Source organism: Neophocaena asiaeorientalis, unplaced genomic scaffold (genome assembly GCF_003031525.2).
Source record: "Neophocaena asiaeorientalis asiaeorientalis breed wild unplaced genomic scaffold, Neophocaena_asiaeorientalis_V1.1 scaffold91, whole genome shotgun sequence".
Classification (NCBI taxonomy): domain Eukaryota; kingdom Metazoa; phylum Chordata; class Mammalia; order Artiodactyla; family Phocoenidae; genus Neophocaena; species Neophocaena asiaeorientalis.
In genome coordinates this window covers 186,218-206,537 of record NW_020173198.1, presented here as the reverse complement: position 1 = coordinate 206,537, position 20,320 = coordinate 186,218, and the positions used below count along the sequence as shown (strand labels likewise).

Here is a 20,320-nt window from a genome sequence, read left to right as displayed (position 1 = left end):
GTCCTGGACTTTTGTTTGTTGGAAGATTTTAAATCACAGCTTCAATTTCATTACTTGTGATTGGTCTGTTCATATTTTTATTTCTTTCTGATTCAGTCTTGGAAGGTTATACCTTTCCAAGAATTTGTCCATTTCTTCCAGGTTGTACATTTTGCTGACGTAGAGTTGCTTGTACTAGTCTACTAGGATGCTTTGTATTTCTGCGGTGTCCGTTGTAACTTCTCCTGTTTCATTTCTAATTTTATTGATTTAGGTAATTATTGATATGTATGTTCCTATTACCATTTTCTTAATTGTTTTGGGTTTGTTTTTGTAGGTCCTTTTCTTCTCTTGTGTTTCCCACTTAGAGAAGTTCCTTTAGCATTTGTTGTAGAACTGGTTTGGTGGTGCTGAATTCTCTTAGCTTTTCCTTGTCTGTAAGGCTTTTGATTTCTCCATCAAATCTGAGTGACATCCTTGTTGGTTAGAGTAATCTTGGTTGTAGGTTCTTCCCTTTCATCACTTTAAGTATATCATGCCACTCCCTTCTGGCTTGTAGAGTTTCTGCTGAGAATTGTTATTTGTCATTTTTCCCTTGTTGCTTTCAATAATGTTTCTTTGTCTTTAATTTTTGCCAGTTTGATCACTGTGTGTCTGAGCGTGTTTCTCTTTGGGTTTATCCTGTATGGGACTCTCTGCGCTTCCTGGACTTGGGTGGCTATTTCCTTTTCCACGTTAGGGAAGTTTCCGACTATAATCTCTTCACATGTTTTCTCGGGTCCTTTTTCTCTCTCTTCCCCTTTTATCATTATTCTGAATTCTTTTTCTGGAAGGTTGCCTATCTGCACTTCTTTTAGTTGTTTGTCTGGGGTTTTATCTTGTTCCTTCATCTGGTATATAGCCCTCTGCCTTGCCCTCTGCTTTTTCCTCTTGTCTATATTTCTGTGAGTGTGTTGATTTGATTTTACTGTGATTGTACCCCTCCTTATGTCTCTTTGTGGCTTCTCCTTTGTCTTTGGATGTGGGGTATCTTTTTTGGTGAGTTCCAGTGTCTTCTTGTCAATGATTGTCCAGCAGCTAGTTGTGATTCTGGTGTTCTCACAAGAGGGAGTGAGAGCACGTCCTTCTACTCCGCCATCTTGGTTCAGCCTCTCCCTTATGGTTTGAACTTTGTGTTTTGTAAAGAACTCTTTCCTTACCCTACGGTCAAAAATAGTCTCCCATATTTTTTCCTAAAACTTGAAATATTTTCTTTTCATGTTAATCAATCTGGAATTTATTAATCATTATGAAATTTATTTTTTGTGTGTGAGGGTACAGATCCATCTTTAATTTTTTTCCATATGGATGTCTGGTTCCCCAGAGCTGTTTATGTAATAGTCTCTTTTTCCCTAGCCGGCTGTAGTACCTGCTAGGTTAAATATTAAGTTTCCATATATGCATTTTTCTGTTAGTGAAATATAACATAGTTATACTCTATTTTAATTACTATAGTTTTATGAAATGTTTTAATATCCAGTAGGGCAAGCCTCGTGCTTAGTTCTTCTCTAGGAATGTCTTGGCTATTTTTAGCCCTTTATTCCTCAGTTTTCTATTTAAGCTTGATTTATTAATGATTAAATTTACATCGAATTGGTAGGTAATTTTGAGAAGGATAGCTATCATTATATCAATATTAAGCCTTCCGATCCATAACACAGTATGCTTCTCCATTTATTTAGGTCTTCAGCATCTTTTGATGATATTTTATTATGTTCTTCATAAAAGTCTTATACTTTTGATTAATTTTTGAGTACCTTTTTGCTGTTAATGTGAATAATGTGGTTTTTTTCAAATAATTTTTTGTTTGTTTTTGGCTATACTGCACAGCTGTGGGATCTTAGTTCCCCCACCAGGGATTGAACCCGGCCCCCCACAGTGAAAGCTCCAAGTCCTAACCACTGGACTGCCAGGGAATTCCCCTATATAATTTGTTGTTTTTAAAGTTTCTGTTAGTTGCTCTTGTATCAAAATACAAATGACTTTTGTATATATTTATGTCCTGCAGCTTTCCTAATGTTTTGTGGTTTTGTTTAGGCTAGGACTTATAATAACAAGCAACCTTGTTTTAAAGCAGTGGTGCTCAACTGGGGCCAGTTTGCTCTCCTGGGGGACATTTTGCAATGTCTGGAAATATTTTTGGTTGTCACAATGGTGGGGTGGTTGCACTGCTGGCATTTAATAGGTAGAGACCAGGGATGTTGCTAAACATCCTACAATACACAAGACAAGCCCCACAACAAGGAATTTATCCAATTAAAATGTAAATAGTGCCAAGGCTGAGAAACCTTAAGGTAAGATTTTCTTTATTGTGAAAATTTTCAAATACAAAAATATTCAAAAGAATAGTATATGTATGACCACCAACAATGATCAATATAGGCCAACAGTGTTTCATTTAACTTTCTCCCTTCCCCTACTCTTGAATTATTTTAACGCAAATCCAGGACATTATATCATTCCATCTTTTTTTTTTTTTTTTTTTTTGGCCTTGCCGCACGGCTTGCGGGATCTTAGTTCCTCAACCAGGGATTGAACCTGGGCCATTGGCAGTGGGACCACAGAGTCCTAACCACAGGACCGCCAGGGTATTCCCCATTCCATCTTTTAAAAAAATAACTAAATGAATCATTTATTTCATTAAAAGTAGACATTAACAGTTTTAAATCAGACATTTACAAAAAAAATTCTGATTGTAATCTACATTAAAATTAGCTCCTGCGAAAACATATTCAGTGAGTAAGATAGTTAAGATTTTGGTTTCTTACTGAGATAGTCCTGGGTTTGAATCCCAGCTCTGCCTCTTATAAGCAGTATGAGCCTACATAAGTCACTCTGTCACTGAGTCTTGGCTTATTTCTCATTTAAAAGGCTGCATTTAAGAAAAAATCTGGAGCCATTCTTAGAAAGGATACAGATGAAGAAGTACGTAGGGCAAGGTCTGGAAGGGTCCCAAGACAGAAGCTTCTGGCCCCATGAAACAAGGGTGCTCCATCCTCCTGACATGTGGATATGTTCACCAACCTGGAAGCTCCTCAAAATGTAGTGACTTTAGTGTTTGCTTAAAATAGCAAACATGTATTTTGTCATAGTTTCGGTGGGTTGGGATTATGGGCTTGTCTTAGCTGAGTCTCCAGGCTGCAATCAAGGCTTAACTGATAGGGGACTGTTTCCCAGCTCATGTGGTTTTGGGCAGGATTCAGTTCCTCATGGGTGTTGGATGGAGGACCTCACTTCCTTGCCATGAAGCTTTCTCTGTATGGCTAGTCACAACACAGCAGCTGACCTAATCAGAGCAAGCAAATGAGAAGAGCCAGGGAAAGTGAGCAAGACGGAATTCACATCTTCTTAACCTAATCTTCAGGTGACATCCTATCACTTCTGCCATATTCATTAGAAGCAAATCCCTAGGTCTAGCTACAGTCAAGGGGAGGAGATTACATAAAGGAATACAGGAGTTGGGAATCTTGGGTACCATTTTATTTTTTAATTTATTTATTATTATTTTTAATATTTTATTTATTTACTTATTTGGTTGCGCTAGGTCTTAGTTGTGTTTTTCTAGTTCCTTAGTTGTGGCCGGTGGGCTCCTTAGTTGCAGCTCGCCAGCTCCTTAGTTGTGGCATGTGAACTCTTAGTTGTGGCATGCATGTGGGATCTAGTTCCCTGACCAGGGATCGAACCTGGGCCCCCTGCATTGGGAGCGTGGAGTCTTAACCACTCTGCCACCAGGGAAGTCCCTCTTGGTACCATTTTAGAAGCAACCAATCAGTCTGTTCTCAGGCTGCCAATGACTCATATGCAAAATACATTTCCCCCCTCCCCATGTCCCAAAATTCTCATCCTATTACAAGCTCAAAGTCCTTCTTCATCTTGCTATCTAAATCAGGTCTAGCTGTGGATGGAGCTTCTAGGTGTAGTTCCTTAAATATAGGTCCTTGAATAGAAAAGATATATAGCACTAAAGATACAAGTTATGTCCCCACCCCACCCCCAGTGCCAGTATACAGTGATGGAACAGGCATAGGACAATAGACATTTAAAATGAAGGCAAATAGGGGGAAGAAAAAGGTGTCATTGGTTCATATCAATTCTGAAATCCATCTGGGAAAATATTAGACATTCTTTGAGCAGGTCTCAGTCAGATGTAAGTAATTTAGGAATTGTTTTCCATGTCTTTCAGCTCTGCCCTTTGGGCTCTTGAGTGATCCTTCCTTTTTCATGAAAGATGGCATATATTTTGTAGCTATGTGGTTTTATCTGTCTAATTCCTGCCAGAAGAATTTTGGGAATCCAGTGTGTCTTTCCATTTTATACTGTTTCTGTCCCTTTCAGTCCAAGTTGGCAATGTTGCTGCTGATAAACTTCTCAGAAACTTTGTGGGTCCTCTGTAAATCTCACTGGGGTTCATTCCATTCGGATAATAATTTTACCCACAAATCTCTTTGAGATAAACCGTTCTTTGCTTTGGGCTTCTGCTGAGATGGCTAAGGGACAATGTGCTTAAGCTTCCTAGAGGCCTTATTGTTAAATTGAGAGGATCTGTGAGGCACACCCTTAATTTGTTTAAAGGACTCTGTGTGACTGAATTATTGGGAGCCATTTAGGAGCAACCTACCACAGAGGTTAATTTATCTAATTGAAGTAGTTATATGACTTTTTTTCCTCCTTTTAAACTACTAATGTAAGTTACATTAATAGATTTTGTAATGTTGATTTAATCTTGAATTTCTGGAAAAACTCCAACTTAGTGGAGCACTAATTATCATCTGATAATTAGTGCTGGATTTGATATGCTAACTTTTGGTTTAGGATTTTTATATATATTTCATGAGTGATACCTGTAATTTTTATTATTCCTATACTCTATGTCTGGTTTTGATAGGGATAGAGTAGGATAGTTACACAGGTAGTTTTAGAAATCCCACTAGGGAATTATAGATAGAGAGGGAGCCTTAGGGAACTTCGGGAGACCACTGTAAGTTTTTGTCTTGTTTTATTTTTGAGACCACTGTAAGTTAATGGTTGAGTCCAGCAAGGTAATGAATGTCTTTAGGACCAAGGACAGGAGTGTAAGGGAAAGATGACATTCCAAAGTAGAAGACCCTCATTATACTGAAATCTGTGATGATTTAACGTATTTTAGTAAATGTTACCACCCTTCTGCTGATTTGAATAAACACCATGATAGTCCTAGTTTGACCTTATAGGGTCAAACACTCTCTTGCCTGATGAGAAGGAGGAGCTAATGATGGAAGCCTAACCTCTACTCAAAGAATGAGGAAGAAGGTGGTCCTCTCCCCCTCCCCACTTTCCTTTGACTATAAAAATGTAGCCCGCTTAATTCTTGGGGCAGAGCCCCCTTGTCTGCCTGCTTGTATCCCTCTCAAGTGTCCTAAATTAATAAAGCTACTCCTTGCCTATCACTTTGCCTCTTGCTGAATTCCTTCTGTGCTGAGACATAAAGAACCTGAGCCTCAGTAAGTCCTGACACCAGGTTAGTGATTCTAATGAAAAGACCGTGGCTTCAAGTCCCAACCTGGGTTTTGGCTGGGTTCAAGTCCCAGCCTGTGGGTTCAAGTCCCAGTCTGAGGTATGCAGTTTCAGTTTTGTTGCACAGTTATGCTGGCCTTATAAATTACTTAGAGAGTGTTCCCTCCTGTTCTGTGCATCTTTTGATTGTCTTTTCCCTCAATATTGGATCACATTTTCTAGGTTCTCTGTATCTGAGTATTTTTGGAATTATGTTTTGAGTCTCTGAGTCCTGCTAGAATCCTCTGGTGAATGAAGATTTTTTTTTGTGGTGGGTAATCAAGCTGGTTAGTTTCTAAACCACAAGTTTGTGTCTCCTTCTGTGAACAGTGTTTCCAGTATCAGTTTAGTTTTCAGACTTTGCTATGTTGCTTTGGGTTTTTCTCATTCATAAATCATTTATGAGTTTGGAGTGTTGGTGGCAGTTTATTTCATAGTTTAATTCTCAAAGCCTTTGCTGTGCTTCCTTCAGTCTCTCCCAGGTGTGAGTTGGAAGTTGTGCTGATTCATATGCAAAATTATGGGAAATGTTCTCTGGCTCTTTCTCTTCTTTTTTTTCAGTTTATTTTTTTCTTTTTAACAAAGTTCACTTTTTTTTAACATCTTTATTGGAGTATAATTGCCTTACAGTGGTGTGTTAGTTTCTGCTTTATAACAAAGTGAATCAGTTATACATATACATATGTCCCCATATCTCTTCCCTCTTGCGTCTCCCTCCCTCCTACCCTCTCTATCCCACCCCTCTAGGTGGTCATAAAGCACCGAGCTGATCTCCCTGTGCTATGCGGCTGCTTCCCACTAGCTATCTGTTTTACGTTTGGTAGTGTATATATGTCCATGCCACTCTCTCACTTTATCACAGCTTACCCTTCCCCCTCCCCATATCCTCAAGTCCATTCTCTAGTAGGCCTGTGTCTTTATTCCCATCTTGTCGGGCTCTCTCTTTCCCTTGATTTCTCCCTAACACTCCCTGGCTCCCAGAGGCTACATTTCTTGTTATTCTGGCCAGAAATATGGCTTTCACTCAGCATTTTTAGCTGCCTGCACCATCACTATGCATTTCTGCGTGCTGAGTGCCACGATTAGGGCAAAGAGGTAAGAGAAAACTGTCAAAAATAATGAGGATGTTTCTTATAATACTCTTTAGACTCCAGTGGTCCCTTTTCCCAAGTATATTTTGCCTAAAAGATGGGGTTTTGTTCAGTTTTTGCTGCTTACATTTGTGCATAGTATAGGATTTTTATTTTATTCTAAGATTTATTTGAAAAAGTCTTTAATTTTTGGAAGATTATTTTTGTTCTATTCAGTCTGGGTTGGCAGTAATTTTCTCTTGGTACTTTGAAGGTATTATTCCATTGTCCACTAGTTGTAGTTGTTGTTGTTGAGAAATCTGCAGTCAGTCTAATTTTCAGTCCCTTTTCTATATGCCATTTAACGTTCATCTTTTGTGTTCTGTGTTTTTACTTTAAGAATCCCTGCTTCCACTGCAGGGGGCGCAGGTTCAATCCCTGGTCCAGGAACTAAGATCCCACATGCTGTGTAGCCAAAAAGAAAAGACCCTTTTTGGGACTTCCCTGGTGGTCCAGTGGTTAAGGCTCTGTGCTCCCAGTGCAGGGGGCATGGGTTCAATCCCTGGTTGGAGAACTAAGATCCTGCATGCTGCATGGCATGGCCAAAGAAACAAACAAACAAAAAAACCACTTTGTGACATAAAAATTTGAATTCCATATGATTTTCATGTGTTTAAAATAGTATTCTTTTGATTTTTTAAAAAAAACATTTAAAAATGTAAAGCCATTCTTAGCTTGAAGGCCAGACAAAAACAGGCAGTAGGACTGGATTTGGCCTGTGACCCATAGATTACTAATCTTTACCTTAGCTACTTGGTAACTTACGCTGACTCATGTCAGACCCTAGGAGAGGAATGACCTAGTTCTGTCATCTGCATTGCCATAATATGGTTTCTAACCTCTGTCATCACATTTATCATGCTGCATATTAATCATGTGTATGCTTATCTCTCTTATTGGACTCTGAGCTTCTTGAGAGGAAGGCCATGACCTAGTCATGTCATCTTTGCATACTTAGTATCTAACACTTGACCTGACCCATAGTGGGTGTTCAAAAAATATTTAATATGAATTTTATGCTCAATCAATATAAAATGCCATTACTGCTGCCTTAAAGAGAAACACCTGAGTGATACGCTCAGTGATACCTTCCCAGGTTCTTCCCTCTAAGGAGTCCATGGCAACTGCATTTGCTACTAGTGGATCTTGTGACTCAGTGGTTACATAAAAAAAAGCCTTTTCATTTTAGAATTCTCTTTCAGAGAAGAGATGGTTGGACTTTATCTTTAAATCAATCATCATGATAAATAATGGCTTTCATTTTTCTTCTGAACCGGTGCTATATTCTGGATGCAAAAATAATACTAGCTATTGTTTACTGAGCACATACTACATTTCAGTCTCTTAGTCAACTCTAATTTTCCTTTAGACTTTTGGTAACTTTCTTACTACTATCAGTTTACCTCTTTTCCTTTGTTCCCTACATCTGGAACAAAACTAAGCAACAATACTTATGCTTTTCCTCCATGCTATTGTAATGAATGAAAACACGGTCCATTCAGTTCTTCAAGTCAAATACGAATTCATCTAGACTCCTTTCTCTCCTCTCCATATCTAATTGACCACTAAGTCTGATCAATTAAAAACAAATCTATGGGGTCTTCCCTGGTGGCATAGTGGTTAAGAATCCACCTGCCAGTGCAGGGGACACGGGTTCAAGCCCTGGTCCAGGAAGATCCCACATGCCGCAGAGCAACTAAGCCCGTGTGCCACAACTACTGAGCCCGCTTGCCTAGAGCCCGTGCTCCACGACAAGAGAAGCCACTGCAAAGAGAATCCCATGTACCACAATGAAGAGTAGCCCCTGCTCACCACAACTACTAGAGAAAGCCCACGAAAATCCAATGTAGCCAAAAATAAATAAATTTATTAAAAATAAAACAAATCGATGGAGGTTTTTTTCTTTCCATCTCTATGTCATTTGCTGTAGTTGGAGCTTTAATCATTTCTCATTTCTTTCAATATATAGTTGAACGTCTTTACTGGTTTTTCTGACCCCGGTTACCCCATCCTTCAATCTACTCTTCCCATAGTTTTCAACATTGAATGCAGATAAGAACAATCTAGTCTTGTCAGTCCTGTGATTAAAACCCTTCTATCATTACCAACTTCCCAGTCACAACATATGAGACTCTATGTGTGACTTCAGTGCTTAACACAGATGTTTCAGAATTCAAAATTTTTGGATTCTAGAAAGGTCATATGATGTACATAACACATATTATATAACATCCTCTGTTTGTTCTGGGTCAACACACTATAATCAAGGACATCAGTATTTCTGCATTAAAGAGTATGATTGTTTATGCCAAGAAGAATAAAGACTTTAAATAGATTCCTATCAGTTCAGGTTATGTTTTGCTGCCACATGAGTTACAGGAAAATGTTTAGTTTTTGGATTTCAGAATCTGGGACAAGAGATCGTGACCCTATAGATATCCAGTGGTCTGCTGGAGCTGGATTGTGCCAGCTACAGTGAACCCATTTTTGTGCATCTCTTCTCAACTCTTTGGTCAATGACATCATGTTGGTAGCTTGAAATCATCCATGGTGGGAGTATTTACACCATTGGTCATCAGTAAATGCTACAAATTATGACCTTTCCCTTCTCAGAGATCAGGTTGTAAAGTGTTACCGGCACAGCCCTGTATATACCTATTACATGTGTAGTATGTTATCACTGTGGCAAAACCACTTAGTCTATGCAGTATAGAACAAGAGGCCAAAGTTTTCAGGGAAGCGTAGAATGTAAAAATCAAGATGTGATTTGACGTCAATAGGACGACGGTAAGAGAAACTGGATAGAACAGGTGCTTTGGAGTCAGACAGGTTCAGTAGGTTCAAATTCTAACTCCGTTATTTCCAGACTGTGTGACTTTGGATAAATCACTTATGGGTCTCAGTTAACACAGTTGAAAAATAGGGACTGATAATATTTCTCTTAAGGTTGTTTCAAGGATTAAAGTAGATATCATATGCAAAATACCTGACATAGAATGAACAGAAGTTATTTTTTGTTTACTATAAAGCATTTTTTTCTTGAGATGTTTATCTCTGCAGATGTGACTCCCGTTCTCTAATGTTCCTAGTGCACCCACAGTAAATATCACACAGTTCAGCACTTGGATGTTCTCTAGTTATTTCTTTTTTTTTTTTTATAAAGTATGTTTGGTTATATACTAGGTATTTTTATTTTCTTTTTATTTATTTACTTGGCTATGTCAGGTCTTAGTTGTAGCACGTGGGATCTTTCATTGCAGTGTGTGGGCTCCTCTCTAGTTGTGGCACATGGGCTCCAGAGCGCATGGGCTCAGTAGTTGTGGTGCATGGGCTTAGTTGCTTTGCGGCATGTGGGATCTTCCCAGACCAGGGATCGAGCCCGTGTTCCCTGCATTGGCAGGTGGATTCTTAACCACTGCGCCACCAGGGAAGTCCTCTCTTGTGTATTTTTTAAGGAGTGGAGCCCCTTTGAGGGATTCTTCATCAGATAATGGTTATCTGCAGCGAGATATCTGCAACTTAAAGAAAAAGATCTTTTTAACCTTTTATTAGAATACTGTGTTTGAATGACTTCTAATGTATTATGGTATAAAACTCTTAGGTACTTTTGTTTGAATGTCATTTGGCCAAAATCTGCTAGTTCAGATCCAATTTCAATCTAGATGTCATTTTAGATTATATTTTACCCTAAGATTATGAGTTATTTAGTCAAATATAGTGTCACTATAAGCTTAAAGTAAATTTCTAGGTCAAGAGGTAGAACACATTTATTTTGTAATATCGAAAGTCATAAATAGCACTCCTTTTTCTTCCTTAGAAAGTAGGGTTGTTTAGGAAATCAACAGAAAAATAGGACAAATGAATATTTTGCAGTCATAGTGGATTATGGTTGACTATTTCCCCCCCAATATTTTATTATGAAAAATTTCAAACATATAAAGAACTGAAAGAATTATACCCACTAGCTACAATTAACACTTTGCTGTATTTGCTTTATCAGATAATCTGTCCATCTTTATGTTCCTCTAGTCATCATTCATCAAGCCATCTTATTTACTTGTGGTTTTTATTTTTATGTATTTCAAGTAAGTTGACCGGCTGTTTTTCTAAGCAGTCTTATCTTTGTTATGTTTTTCTGAATGTTTTAATTAAAATGTCAGTACATTCTGTGCAGATGTTTTCACCTGACTGTTTTTCCTATTTCTAGGAATCTGAGGTTGCCAATAATTGCTGTCAGATTGAGAACATTAAAAAAAAAAGTCTAGTAAGTAATGTCAAGCCTGAAAAATGCACTCTTTCTCAATAGCTTTTATAATCTGGAGACTTGTAATTTTTAAAGTCATCAAAAATAATTTCCAGGGGCTTCCCTGGTGGCGCAGTGGTTGAGAGTCCGCCTGCCAATGCAAGGGACATGGGTTCGTGCCGCGGTCCGGGAAGATCCCACATGCCGTGGAGCGTCTAGGCCTGTGAGCCATGGCCGCTAAGCCTGCGCGTCCGGAGCCTGTGCTCCGCAACGGGAGAGGCCACAACAGTGAGGGGCCTGCGTACCGCAAAAAAAAAAAAAAAAAATTTCCAGTACTGTTTTCAGTATTCTAAATACATGTTTATTCACATTATATTGTTTTCAGAGTGGAGAGATCTACAGACCAAGTCATCAAGCCGGTCAATGTGGGAGCTCTATCAAAATGGGTTGGGAAGATACCTCCAGATGTTTTACAAGACATGGCAGTGATTGCACCCATGCTTGCCAAACTTGGATATGACCCGTATGCCAATCCACCTAACTATGGAAAACCTGATCCCAAAATCCTTGAAAACACTAGAAGGGTAAGTGAGATTTTTAAAGTGAATTGAGAAAACTGGATATGGAATTTGGGTCCTAAAAAGTTTCTTCTTATTTTGTTCCTTGCTTTTTTATGATCAGAAAATTATTTTAAATTAGAAAAATCCTATTTGTAAAATGCTTTATCATCAGAAATCTTCCACTGCATTTTAAGGATAACTGTGGCTCTTTCCAGGGACTATGGGGACAATTCTTTAATCTCTTTTTCCCAATTTCTAAGAATGGTGCTTACTGTTGGGGAGATTTATTCTCATAGCTGATTATCATAAATTTGCATAAACACCAGAATTATTAGTGACCTCACTTACTTCTAGTTTCTTTTTACTTTGAATCTAATGGCTACTTTACTTTTAAACCTTTGTGTAGATGAGGCATGATTTCTTGATACTTGAAAACTAAACATTGGCTACATGAGAAGAATTATTACATAGGTACAATAACAACCCTCTGATTGAGAGAAAGTTACTATTAAAGTGTAGTTACGACTACTTCTTTTATAAGTTATGCTCACATCTTTATAATCTTATTTGAGAAAAGCTGAAAACTCAAAAAATGTGAATATATACCTTACCTGTATAATGTATTTCAAATCATACCTTAATGTATTTTTTTATTGTGGTAAAATTTAAATAACAAAATTTACCATTTTAACAATTTATAAGTGTATAGTCCAGTACATTTGCATTGTTGTAGAACTGTCACCACCATCCATCTCCAGGGCTTTTTTCATCTTTCCAAGCTGAAGCTACATAATTATTACCCATTCCCCCTTCCTCTAGCCCCTGGCAACCACAGTTCTACTTTCTGTCTATAGATGTGGTATTTTTTGAAACTACAGTTTAAATAAGACAACCGTGTTAGCGTAAGTTCACTGTTAGGCTGTTGGATTTCAAGATTAAAATTCCTTGCCTTTCTCTGGTATTTTTTTTTTTTTTTTTTTTTTAATGGTCCGTGGGCCTCTCACTGTCGTGACCTCTCCCTTTGCGGAGCACAGGCTCCGGACGCACAGGATCAGCGGCCATGGCTCACTGGCCCAGCCACTCCACGGCATGTGGGATCTTCCCAGACTGGGGCACGAACCCGCGTCCCCTGCATTGGCAGGCGGACTCTCAACTACTGTGCCACCAGGGAAGCCCTGGTATTTTTTTTTTTATGTCAGTTTCCTCTCCTCCCCACAACCTTATAATATATCATCTCTTTATTCTGTTCTTCTGTTGATACCTTTAATCGAAAAACAAACTTATATTTCATGAGGCTGATTTCCATCTGGATTTTTTACACTTAGATATTACTTTTGTTTTCTTTTTTCAAGTCATTGATGGCTATATACAAAGAGCTATTTTCTTATAAACCATCATATATGAAGGCAGATTTTTTTTTTATTTTTAAAATAATCTTTATCCTTTTTATATTTTTCATACATACTAGCATTATTATAAAACTATAAACTTAGGGGCTTCCCTGGTGGTGCAGTGGTTGAGAGTCCGCCTGCCGATGCAGGGGACACGGGTTCATGCCCCAGTCCGGGAAGATCCCACATGCCATGGAGCGGCTGGGCCCATGAGCCATGGCCGCTGAGCCTGTGCGTCCGGAGCCTGTGCTCTGCAATGGGAGAGGCCACAACAGTGAGAGGCCCGTGTACCGTAAATATATATATATAAACTTAGTTTATAAAACTTACAAAATTAAAAAGATAAGAGAATAAAATTCACCTATAATGTTACCACCCAGACAAATACCATTTTTAGCATTTTGATGGATTTCTCTTTCTTCTTTGCATGTTGTTAAACAAAGGTAAGAATACTTGTCTTACATCTCACTTTTGCACACACACAATCTTGTATTCAGCCCTTTCCACTTAATATTCATGAGCATTTTCTCATTGTGCACATGATTTTTAAACATAATTTTTCATGGTTGCATAAATAAATCATTTTATGAGCCACCTTAAATCCTTTATGAAACACAGTAGTAAGTGAATGAATGAATGAACAAACAAATAAAATGTTTCCCTAGTATATGTTCTATAATTTATTTTACCATTTTTCTTTTGCTGTTTACAATTTTCTGTTTGACAGATAGTGCTACAGTGAACATTTTTGCACACACTACATTTTAGTGGGGTTTTTTTTTAGGGCTAGACTGATGAAAGTGGAATTAAACCACGTCAAAATATCTGAAATTTTTTTAAGGTGCATAATATATGTTGATAATTTTTTTTATTCTTTTGAACTACCAGCATAATATAGGTAATTTTATTTTAGATTTTTGCTAATTTTGATAGGTTTCATTGATTAATATAATTGAACATTTTCCAGTTATTACCTATATGTATATATTCTTTTACAAAACATTTAAGTTTGAAACAAGTTTTATATGTGTTAAAGTTTTGTGAATTACATTCTGCTAAAGGCGAAGTATACAGTGCATTATCATAGTCCTTTTAATCTCTTGGTAATTGGTAATCCATAGCTTTCTCCTTTGTACAATACTGAAATGGTTTTTATAAACCAAGGTACATGTGTAAGTGATATTTAGAGGTTCCCCAAGTAGTAGACATTATAGTTTTCCTACATGTGAGTTGACCAGCTAGATTATTCTTGGCTTGCTTGAGTGGTTAAGTAGGGAAGAATGCTGTGGTTTGAATCCTTGTGACTAGAGAATTTGTTTCATACACATTTGTGGCTTTTGAAAGAGTTTCAAAATGCACACTGGAAAAAACCTTCCCCCCATCTTTGTCTACCTCTAACGTGACAAATAATTTTGAGGAAAAAAAGATAAAGTGTAAACTATAATTGCATTTTTGAGCACTTTGTGATAATGCATACAAGCTGACATCCTTGTTTTGTGGGGTTGGATTATATATTTTCAGAGCTTTTTGCCTGTAAAAACTCAGATGCTAATATATCCAGCATTGATGATCATGAAGTTTCATAAAGTAATGCTTAAAAAGCGATCTTCGATTGTCAGCTGTGACATAAGATGGACTCCAGAGAAAGAAGGTGGCTGCGGAGATTGTGCCCTTTATTTATGGGATGGAAGTGGGGAAGAAATTCACGTTTTGACTGGGAATATAGAATCCAAAGCTCTAGGCCTAAAAATTCTAGTTTTCATACAATTTTGGGTAATCTAGAAGTACTGGTGTCTGAGTCAGTGTGTTTTGGGGATGTGTTGCCCAATCTTGAATAGAAAATCATGTGCTTCATGGTTGCTGTGACTCAGATGGTAAATTGGAAATGAAATGCTAACATATTCCATACCCTTTCCCACCATGGTCTCTAATCCCACAATTGTAGCACATTTTAGTAAGGAGTGCACTCTAGGTTACATTCTAGCCATCTCCCTCCCACATAGGTTTTTAATAATTTTAGAATTATAGACCTTTGAGAATCTGATGAAATTTATGGATCCCTATCCGAGAAATGTAGACACATACATACACAGAATTTTACCCACAATTTCAGTGGATTCATAGATGCCCCTAAAGCCTATCAGATTAAGGACTTCTGTTTTATAGTCTCCTTAAGCTCATACACTCATGTGATTTTGATTACAACCTATTTGCTGATGATCATAAATCTTTATCTCCTACTGGGTCTCTTTCCTGAGCCCTAGGCTCATTTTTTCCCACCTGCTTTCTGTATCTCTCCACTTGGATATTCACAAAGACCTCAAACTCAATGTCAAATGAACTTATTGTCCAAAGTTGTTCCTTGATAGGCAGAAGCTAGATGGATTGTTCACTAAACTGAGCAAGAATCTAGAATAGGGGTGGGATGAGGCTGTGTTTATCTATATTTGCATTGTCCGTGAGCCAGTGAGCAGGTATGAGGAGCAGAGTCCTCAGGACACGTGGGTCAAGCCAAAAAACAGTTCAAAGACCTGGTTACTAAACCTGGAGAGTGAGCTGAAAAGCAGATCCAAGTGTGAATGGAATATCCAGTTGAAAACCAGACTAGACAGTACTAAAGAAGAGCAAATAGTCAAATGGAAAAGCACGTATCAGTGTGCAGAACCCACAGAGCAAACAAGAAGGAACTTGAATATTAATTAAGTGAGCTGGGAAGGGGAGTTGGGTTATATCTCTGAACCAAACAGTAAGAAGCTGCAGCAGTTAGAATTGATGTTCTTGCATTAAAGGGAGAGCCTGTAATGCACACCTGTGTTTTCTAGTTCCTGTACCCATCAGAAACTGCTTCTCCCTGTTTTTCCTGTCTCCATACGTAGCATTCCTATTTGTCTAGTCATCAAAGTTAGTTAGGATTAACTAGCTTTGCAGATCACGTGTAATTAATTGGTCACCAAGTCCCCTTGATTCTGCATTTGAAAATATCTTGATTCAGTGCTATTTCAGGTACCTTAATTCAGTTTCTCCTCATTTTTTACATGAATTATGGTTTATTTCCCTTTGTGTATGTGAGTGTGTTCAGTCATTCTTCTGCTACATTTTAAAAATATTCAATGAAAGTTATTTTTTAAAAGTTCAAATCTGAATGTATTATATCTGAATGTATCATTCCCTTGCGTAAACCTTGAATAGCTCCACTAGTACTATAGGATAGAGCCCAGACTTCTTAGAATGGCATGTACTTTTCAGGTCTTTGGAGATTTTCTGGTGATCTTTTTATTGTTTGTTTCTAGGTTAATTCCTTTACGATTAGAGAACTACTCAGTGTGGTTTCAGTCCTTTGAAATATATTGAAAATTGCCTTATGGCCAGCATATGTTCTCACATGTCACTCAAGAGGATGTGTATTCTGCAGCTGTTGCAGAATTCTATAAATATCAATTAAGTCATGTTTCACAGTGTTGCTCAAATCTTCTAATTCTTATTGATGGGGGTGTCTAATTTTATCAATTTTGGAAAAAGATTATTTTTTATTTCTGTTAATTTTGCTTCATGTGTTTTGAATCAGTATTATTAGGAGCAAACCCTTTTATATATTCTTGAGGAATTAACTCATCATTATGAAGTGTCTCTCATCTCTGATGTTTCTCTCTGGAAGTCTAGTTTGTCTGACGTAAACATAGCCACTTCGTTGTTTTTATGCATACAGTGTACATGGTATATTTTTTCCATCCTGTTACTCTTAATCTGTGTCTTTATATTTAAAGTATGTTGCTTATAAGTGTATATAGCTGGTCTTGTTTGTTAAACTCATAATCTCTGACTTTAAATGGACTAGTTAATCTACTTACATGTAACGTTATTACTCACCTCTTTGGGTTTAAATTTTCCACCTTGCTGTTTGTTTTCTATTTAGATGTCTGTCTTTGTCCCTTTCTTTTTTCCTGCCTTCTTTTGCATCAGTCTAGTTTGTTTAAGTGTTTCATTTTATCTCCACTATTGGCTCTTAGCTCCCCTTGTTAGCTATACCTCTATTTTTATTTGTTTGTTTATGGTAGTTGCTCTCTGACAAGAGCTGCAAACTTTTCTGTGGGCCACAAATGGTCTTTTTCATCTTTTCTGAAGACTCAGATTTTCATCTGGAATCATTTCTTTTTACCCTGATGAAATTCTTTTAGGATTTCTTATAGTAGGGGTATGCTGGCTACTAATTCTCTCAGCTTTTGTTTATCTGAAAATGTCATTATTTCTCCGTTATATGAGAATATTTTGCTGAGTATAGAGTTCTAGGTTGACAGGTTTTTGGGTTTCGTTTGTTTTACTTTCAGCACTCAGAATATTTCAGCACTCAGAATATTATTTTATTGGCTTTCATTGTCTTTATGGGAAGTCAGCTAAAATTCTTATGAATGTAATAGTTTTTTGGGTTTGTTTTGGGGGGGCTGCTAATAAGACTTTCCTCTTATCTCCAGTTTTTGGCAGTTTGACTAAAATGTGCCAAATTCACTGATCGTCTCTTTTGCCATCTCTATTCTGGGCCTCAGGTTTGATTTGTTTTTAATTAACCTATCTTTGAATTCATTGCTCCTTTCTTCTTCTGTGTCTGGTCTGCCATTAATCCCATCCAGTGACTTCATTTCAGATAGTTTATTTTTCAGTTTTAGAATTTCTGTTTCTCTGCTGGAATCCTCCGTCTCTCCACCCATTCTGTTCATCTTTTCCTCTAAATTCTTATTTATTTATTCATTTATTTATTTTTGGCTGTGTTGGGTCTTCATTGCTGTGTGTGGGCTTTCTCTAGTTTTGGCAAGCGGGGGCTTCTCTTCATTGCGGTGCAAGGACTTCTCATTGTGGTGGCTTCTCTTGTTGTGGCTCGTGGGCCCTAGAGCGCAGGCTCAGTAGTTGTGGCGCATGGGTTTACTTGCTCTGTGGCATGTGGGATCTTCCCGGACCAGGGATCGAACCTGTGTCCCCTGCATTAGCAGGTAGATTCTTAACCACTGTGCCACCAGGGAAGTCCCTAAATTCTTTTAACATATTTATAATAATTATTTTAAAGTACTTATACATGGGTCTCTCTTTTGGCCTTTTTTCTTAATTATGAGTTATACTTATTTGCTTCTTCACATGTCTTAGAAGTTTTGATTTCATACTGCACCTTTTGTATAAAAGAAGAGTAGAGAGTAACCTAGATAATATTTTTGATTTATTTTTCCCAGAGAGGGCATATTCTTTTTTCTGTCAGGCAGCTAGGGTAATTGGCTGATCATTCAAATTTCAGTGTGTCAGGCCGAGCTGTGGCTGAGCAACAGTTTTATTTAGTTTACTTCTGGATTTAAATGAGATTATGGAGATTTGACCTTTAGCCCAGCCCACAGTTTCCTGTGTGCTGTAGAAAAAAGGTTGATTTCTTTGACTTTTTAAAAATAACAGCTGGCAGGGAGTTGGGTTGAAGCTTAATTTATTTCACCTCTGGATGGTAACTGCAGCAGGGCCCTGGAAGCTAAGGACCACACAAGACTGGGCGATCTCGGACTTCCCTGGTGGTGCAGTGGTTAAGAATCCGCCTGCCAATGCAGGGGACACGGGTTGAAGCCCTGGTCCGGGAAGATCCCACATGCCGCGGAGCAACTAAGCCCGTGTGCCACCACTACTGAAGCCCGCATGCCCTAGAGCCCATGCTCCACAACAAGAGAAGCCACAGCAATGAGAAGCCCACGCACCACAACGAAGAGTAGCCCCCATTCGCCACAACTAGAGAAAGCCCGTGCACAGCATTGAAGAAGACCCAATGCAACCAAAAATAAATAAGTTTATTTTAAAAAAAGATTGGGTGATCTCTCCTTTCTAGCTCTGCTCCCACTCTTAACAAAAGGCCCTTGGGGTACAATTGTTAGACCAAGAGATTTATTTTTACACCTGGGGCTCTTCTAGATTTGGATCCATCATACCAGTCCACACTGCCACTAAAAGTTCAGCTTCTTTTTGTCTCATCAGCAAAATCTTTCACCTCTGGTAGGCCTGCTTTTCTGCCTACTTATATGCAGACTAGGCAGTTGATTCAAGGTAGAAAGGGGCTCTTTGCTCACCTTTGAAGAACTCATCCTTCTCTGGAATTGGGTTCATTTAGACTTCTTTGCATCCACTGCTTTTTGATGGCTCTAAAGAATAGTATGAAGTTTAGTTTATCTGGTGTTTTCTGATTGTTTTGATGAGAGCGGTGGTCTTTTGAGACCTCCTGCTTCGTAACCATAATGGAACTCAGAATAGCATTAAGATTCTTTGTCTTCTGCTTTCAACCTTCCTTTTCAACCTTATCCTGTTTTATCCTTCTAATCACACCCCACTACCTGCCTTTCATTCTTTTGGCACATTTGTATACCTCTGTACCTTTGCACTTACTCTTCTTCCTGCTTTGATCATCTTGCTTCTCTTCTTCATTTTACAACTTTGTCCTTTAAGACTCAGCTCAAATGACACCTCTTCTGTGCCACAGATCCTTCTACTATACTTCGTGCCTGCCTTTACTCTTGCAGTTATCACACTATATTATGATTGTTTATATTATATGCTGCTTCTTTTATACTAAGGACTTTTCAAAGGCAAGGACCACATATGCATTTTGTATCCTGAGCACCAAACTTAATACTTGAGAATTAGTAGGTGTTTAATAAAATGATTTTTATTAGCAAAATAAATCTTAGACATAGGAACAAGAATATTTCTTCAACCAAAAATGCTGTATCCTGATATGAAGCTCTTGTAGGCAATATTTGAAGTTATGGCCCAGTTCATAGGTATTCTACCTTATGTGAGAAATGCTCCATCACCCAGAAGTGAGCTCCAGTGGCTACGGCAGTACTTTATTACTGTATCAGTCTGCATTCAGTTGGGGAAAGAGAGCTACTGTAAGTATTATAGGAGTGAGGGGTTTAATATGTTAATTATGGCTTACACAAATGTGGGAGAACTGAGGGTCTGGAAAATTTTTATCATAAACTGGACATTTTATATAAGAGAGGAATAGAGAATGAACTGATAAATCTGTCATAGAAAGATTAGGAAAATAGGCATTAATGATTTAAGCCTGAGGTGGGTGGAAAGCCAGAGTTTGCAGAGAAGCCCTCGAAACTGCATCTAGCTATCAAAGTGGGACCTCAGTAAGGGAGCCTAAGGAAGGACCTGTGAGGCATGCCATGGGGATGAAGTGGGAGCTTTAGGAGAGGTCTGTGGAAGCACTGCGTGTCTTGAGAATAATGGCTTCTGCTTCATTTCCATTTTATAAATCTCTTCCATAAAAGAGAAAATCATATTTTCTCTTATTGGCAGCCTTTTACTCAGAACCACACAGGGAAGGGAATTATGGGAGACTTAATTTTCTGCCTTAGACAAAAGTAGTTGGTGGTACCAGTTGACCACGGACAGTCCAGCACAGTTCATCTCTTTGCC

The 20,320-nt window shown here is 38.1% G+C and overlaps 1 protein-coding gene across 2 annotated transcripts in view; it reads left to right on the top strand.

Annotated features, from left to right (window-relative positions):
- TPST1 (tyrosylprotein sulfotransferase 1) overlaps positions 1–20,320 on the top strand; it is a 110,649-nt gene that overhangs the window by 44,243 nt on the left and 46,086 nt on the right. For both annotated transcript variants that reach the window (XM_024744483.1, XM_024744484.1), the window contains one exon: positions 11,309–11,507. In XM_024744483.1, coding sequence (XP_024600251.1) covers positions 11,309–11,507 — 199 coding nt within the window. The remainder of the gene's footprint in view (positions 1–11,308; positions 11,508–20,320) is intronic.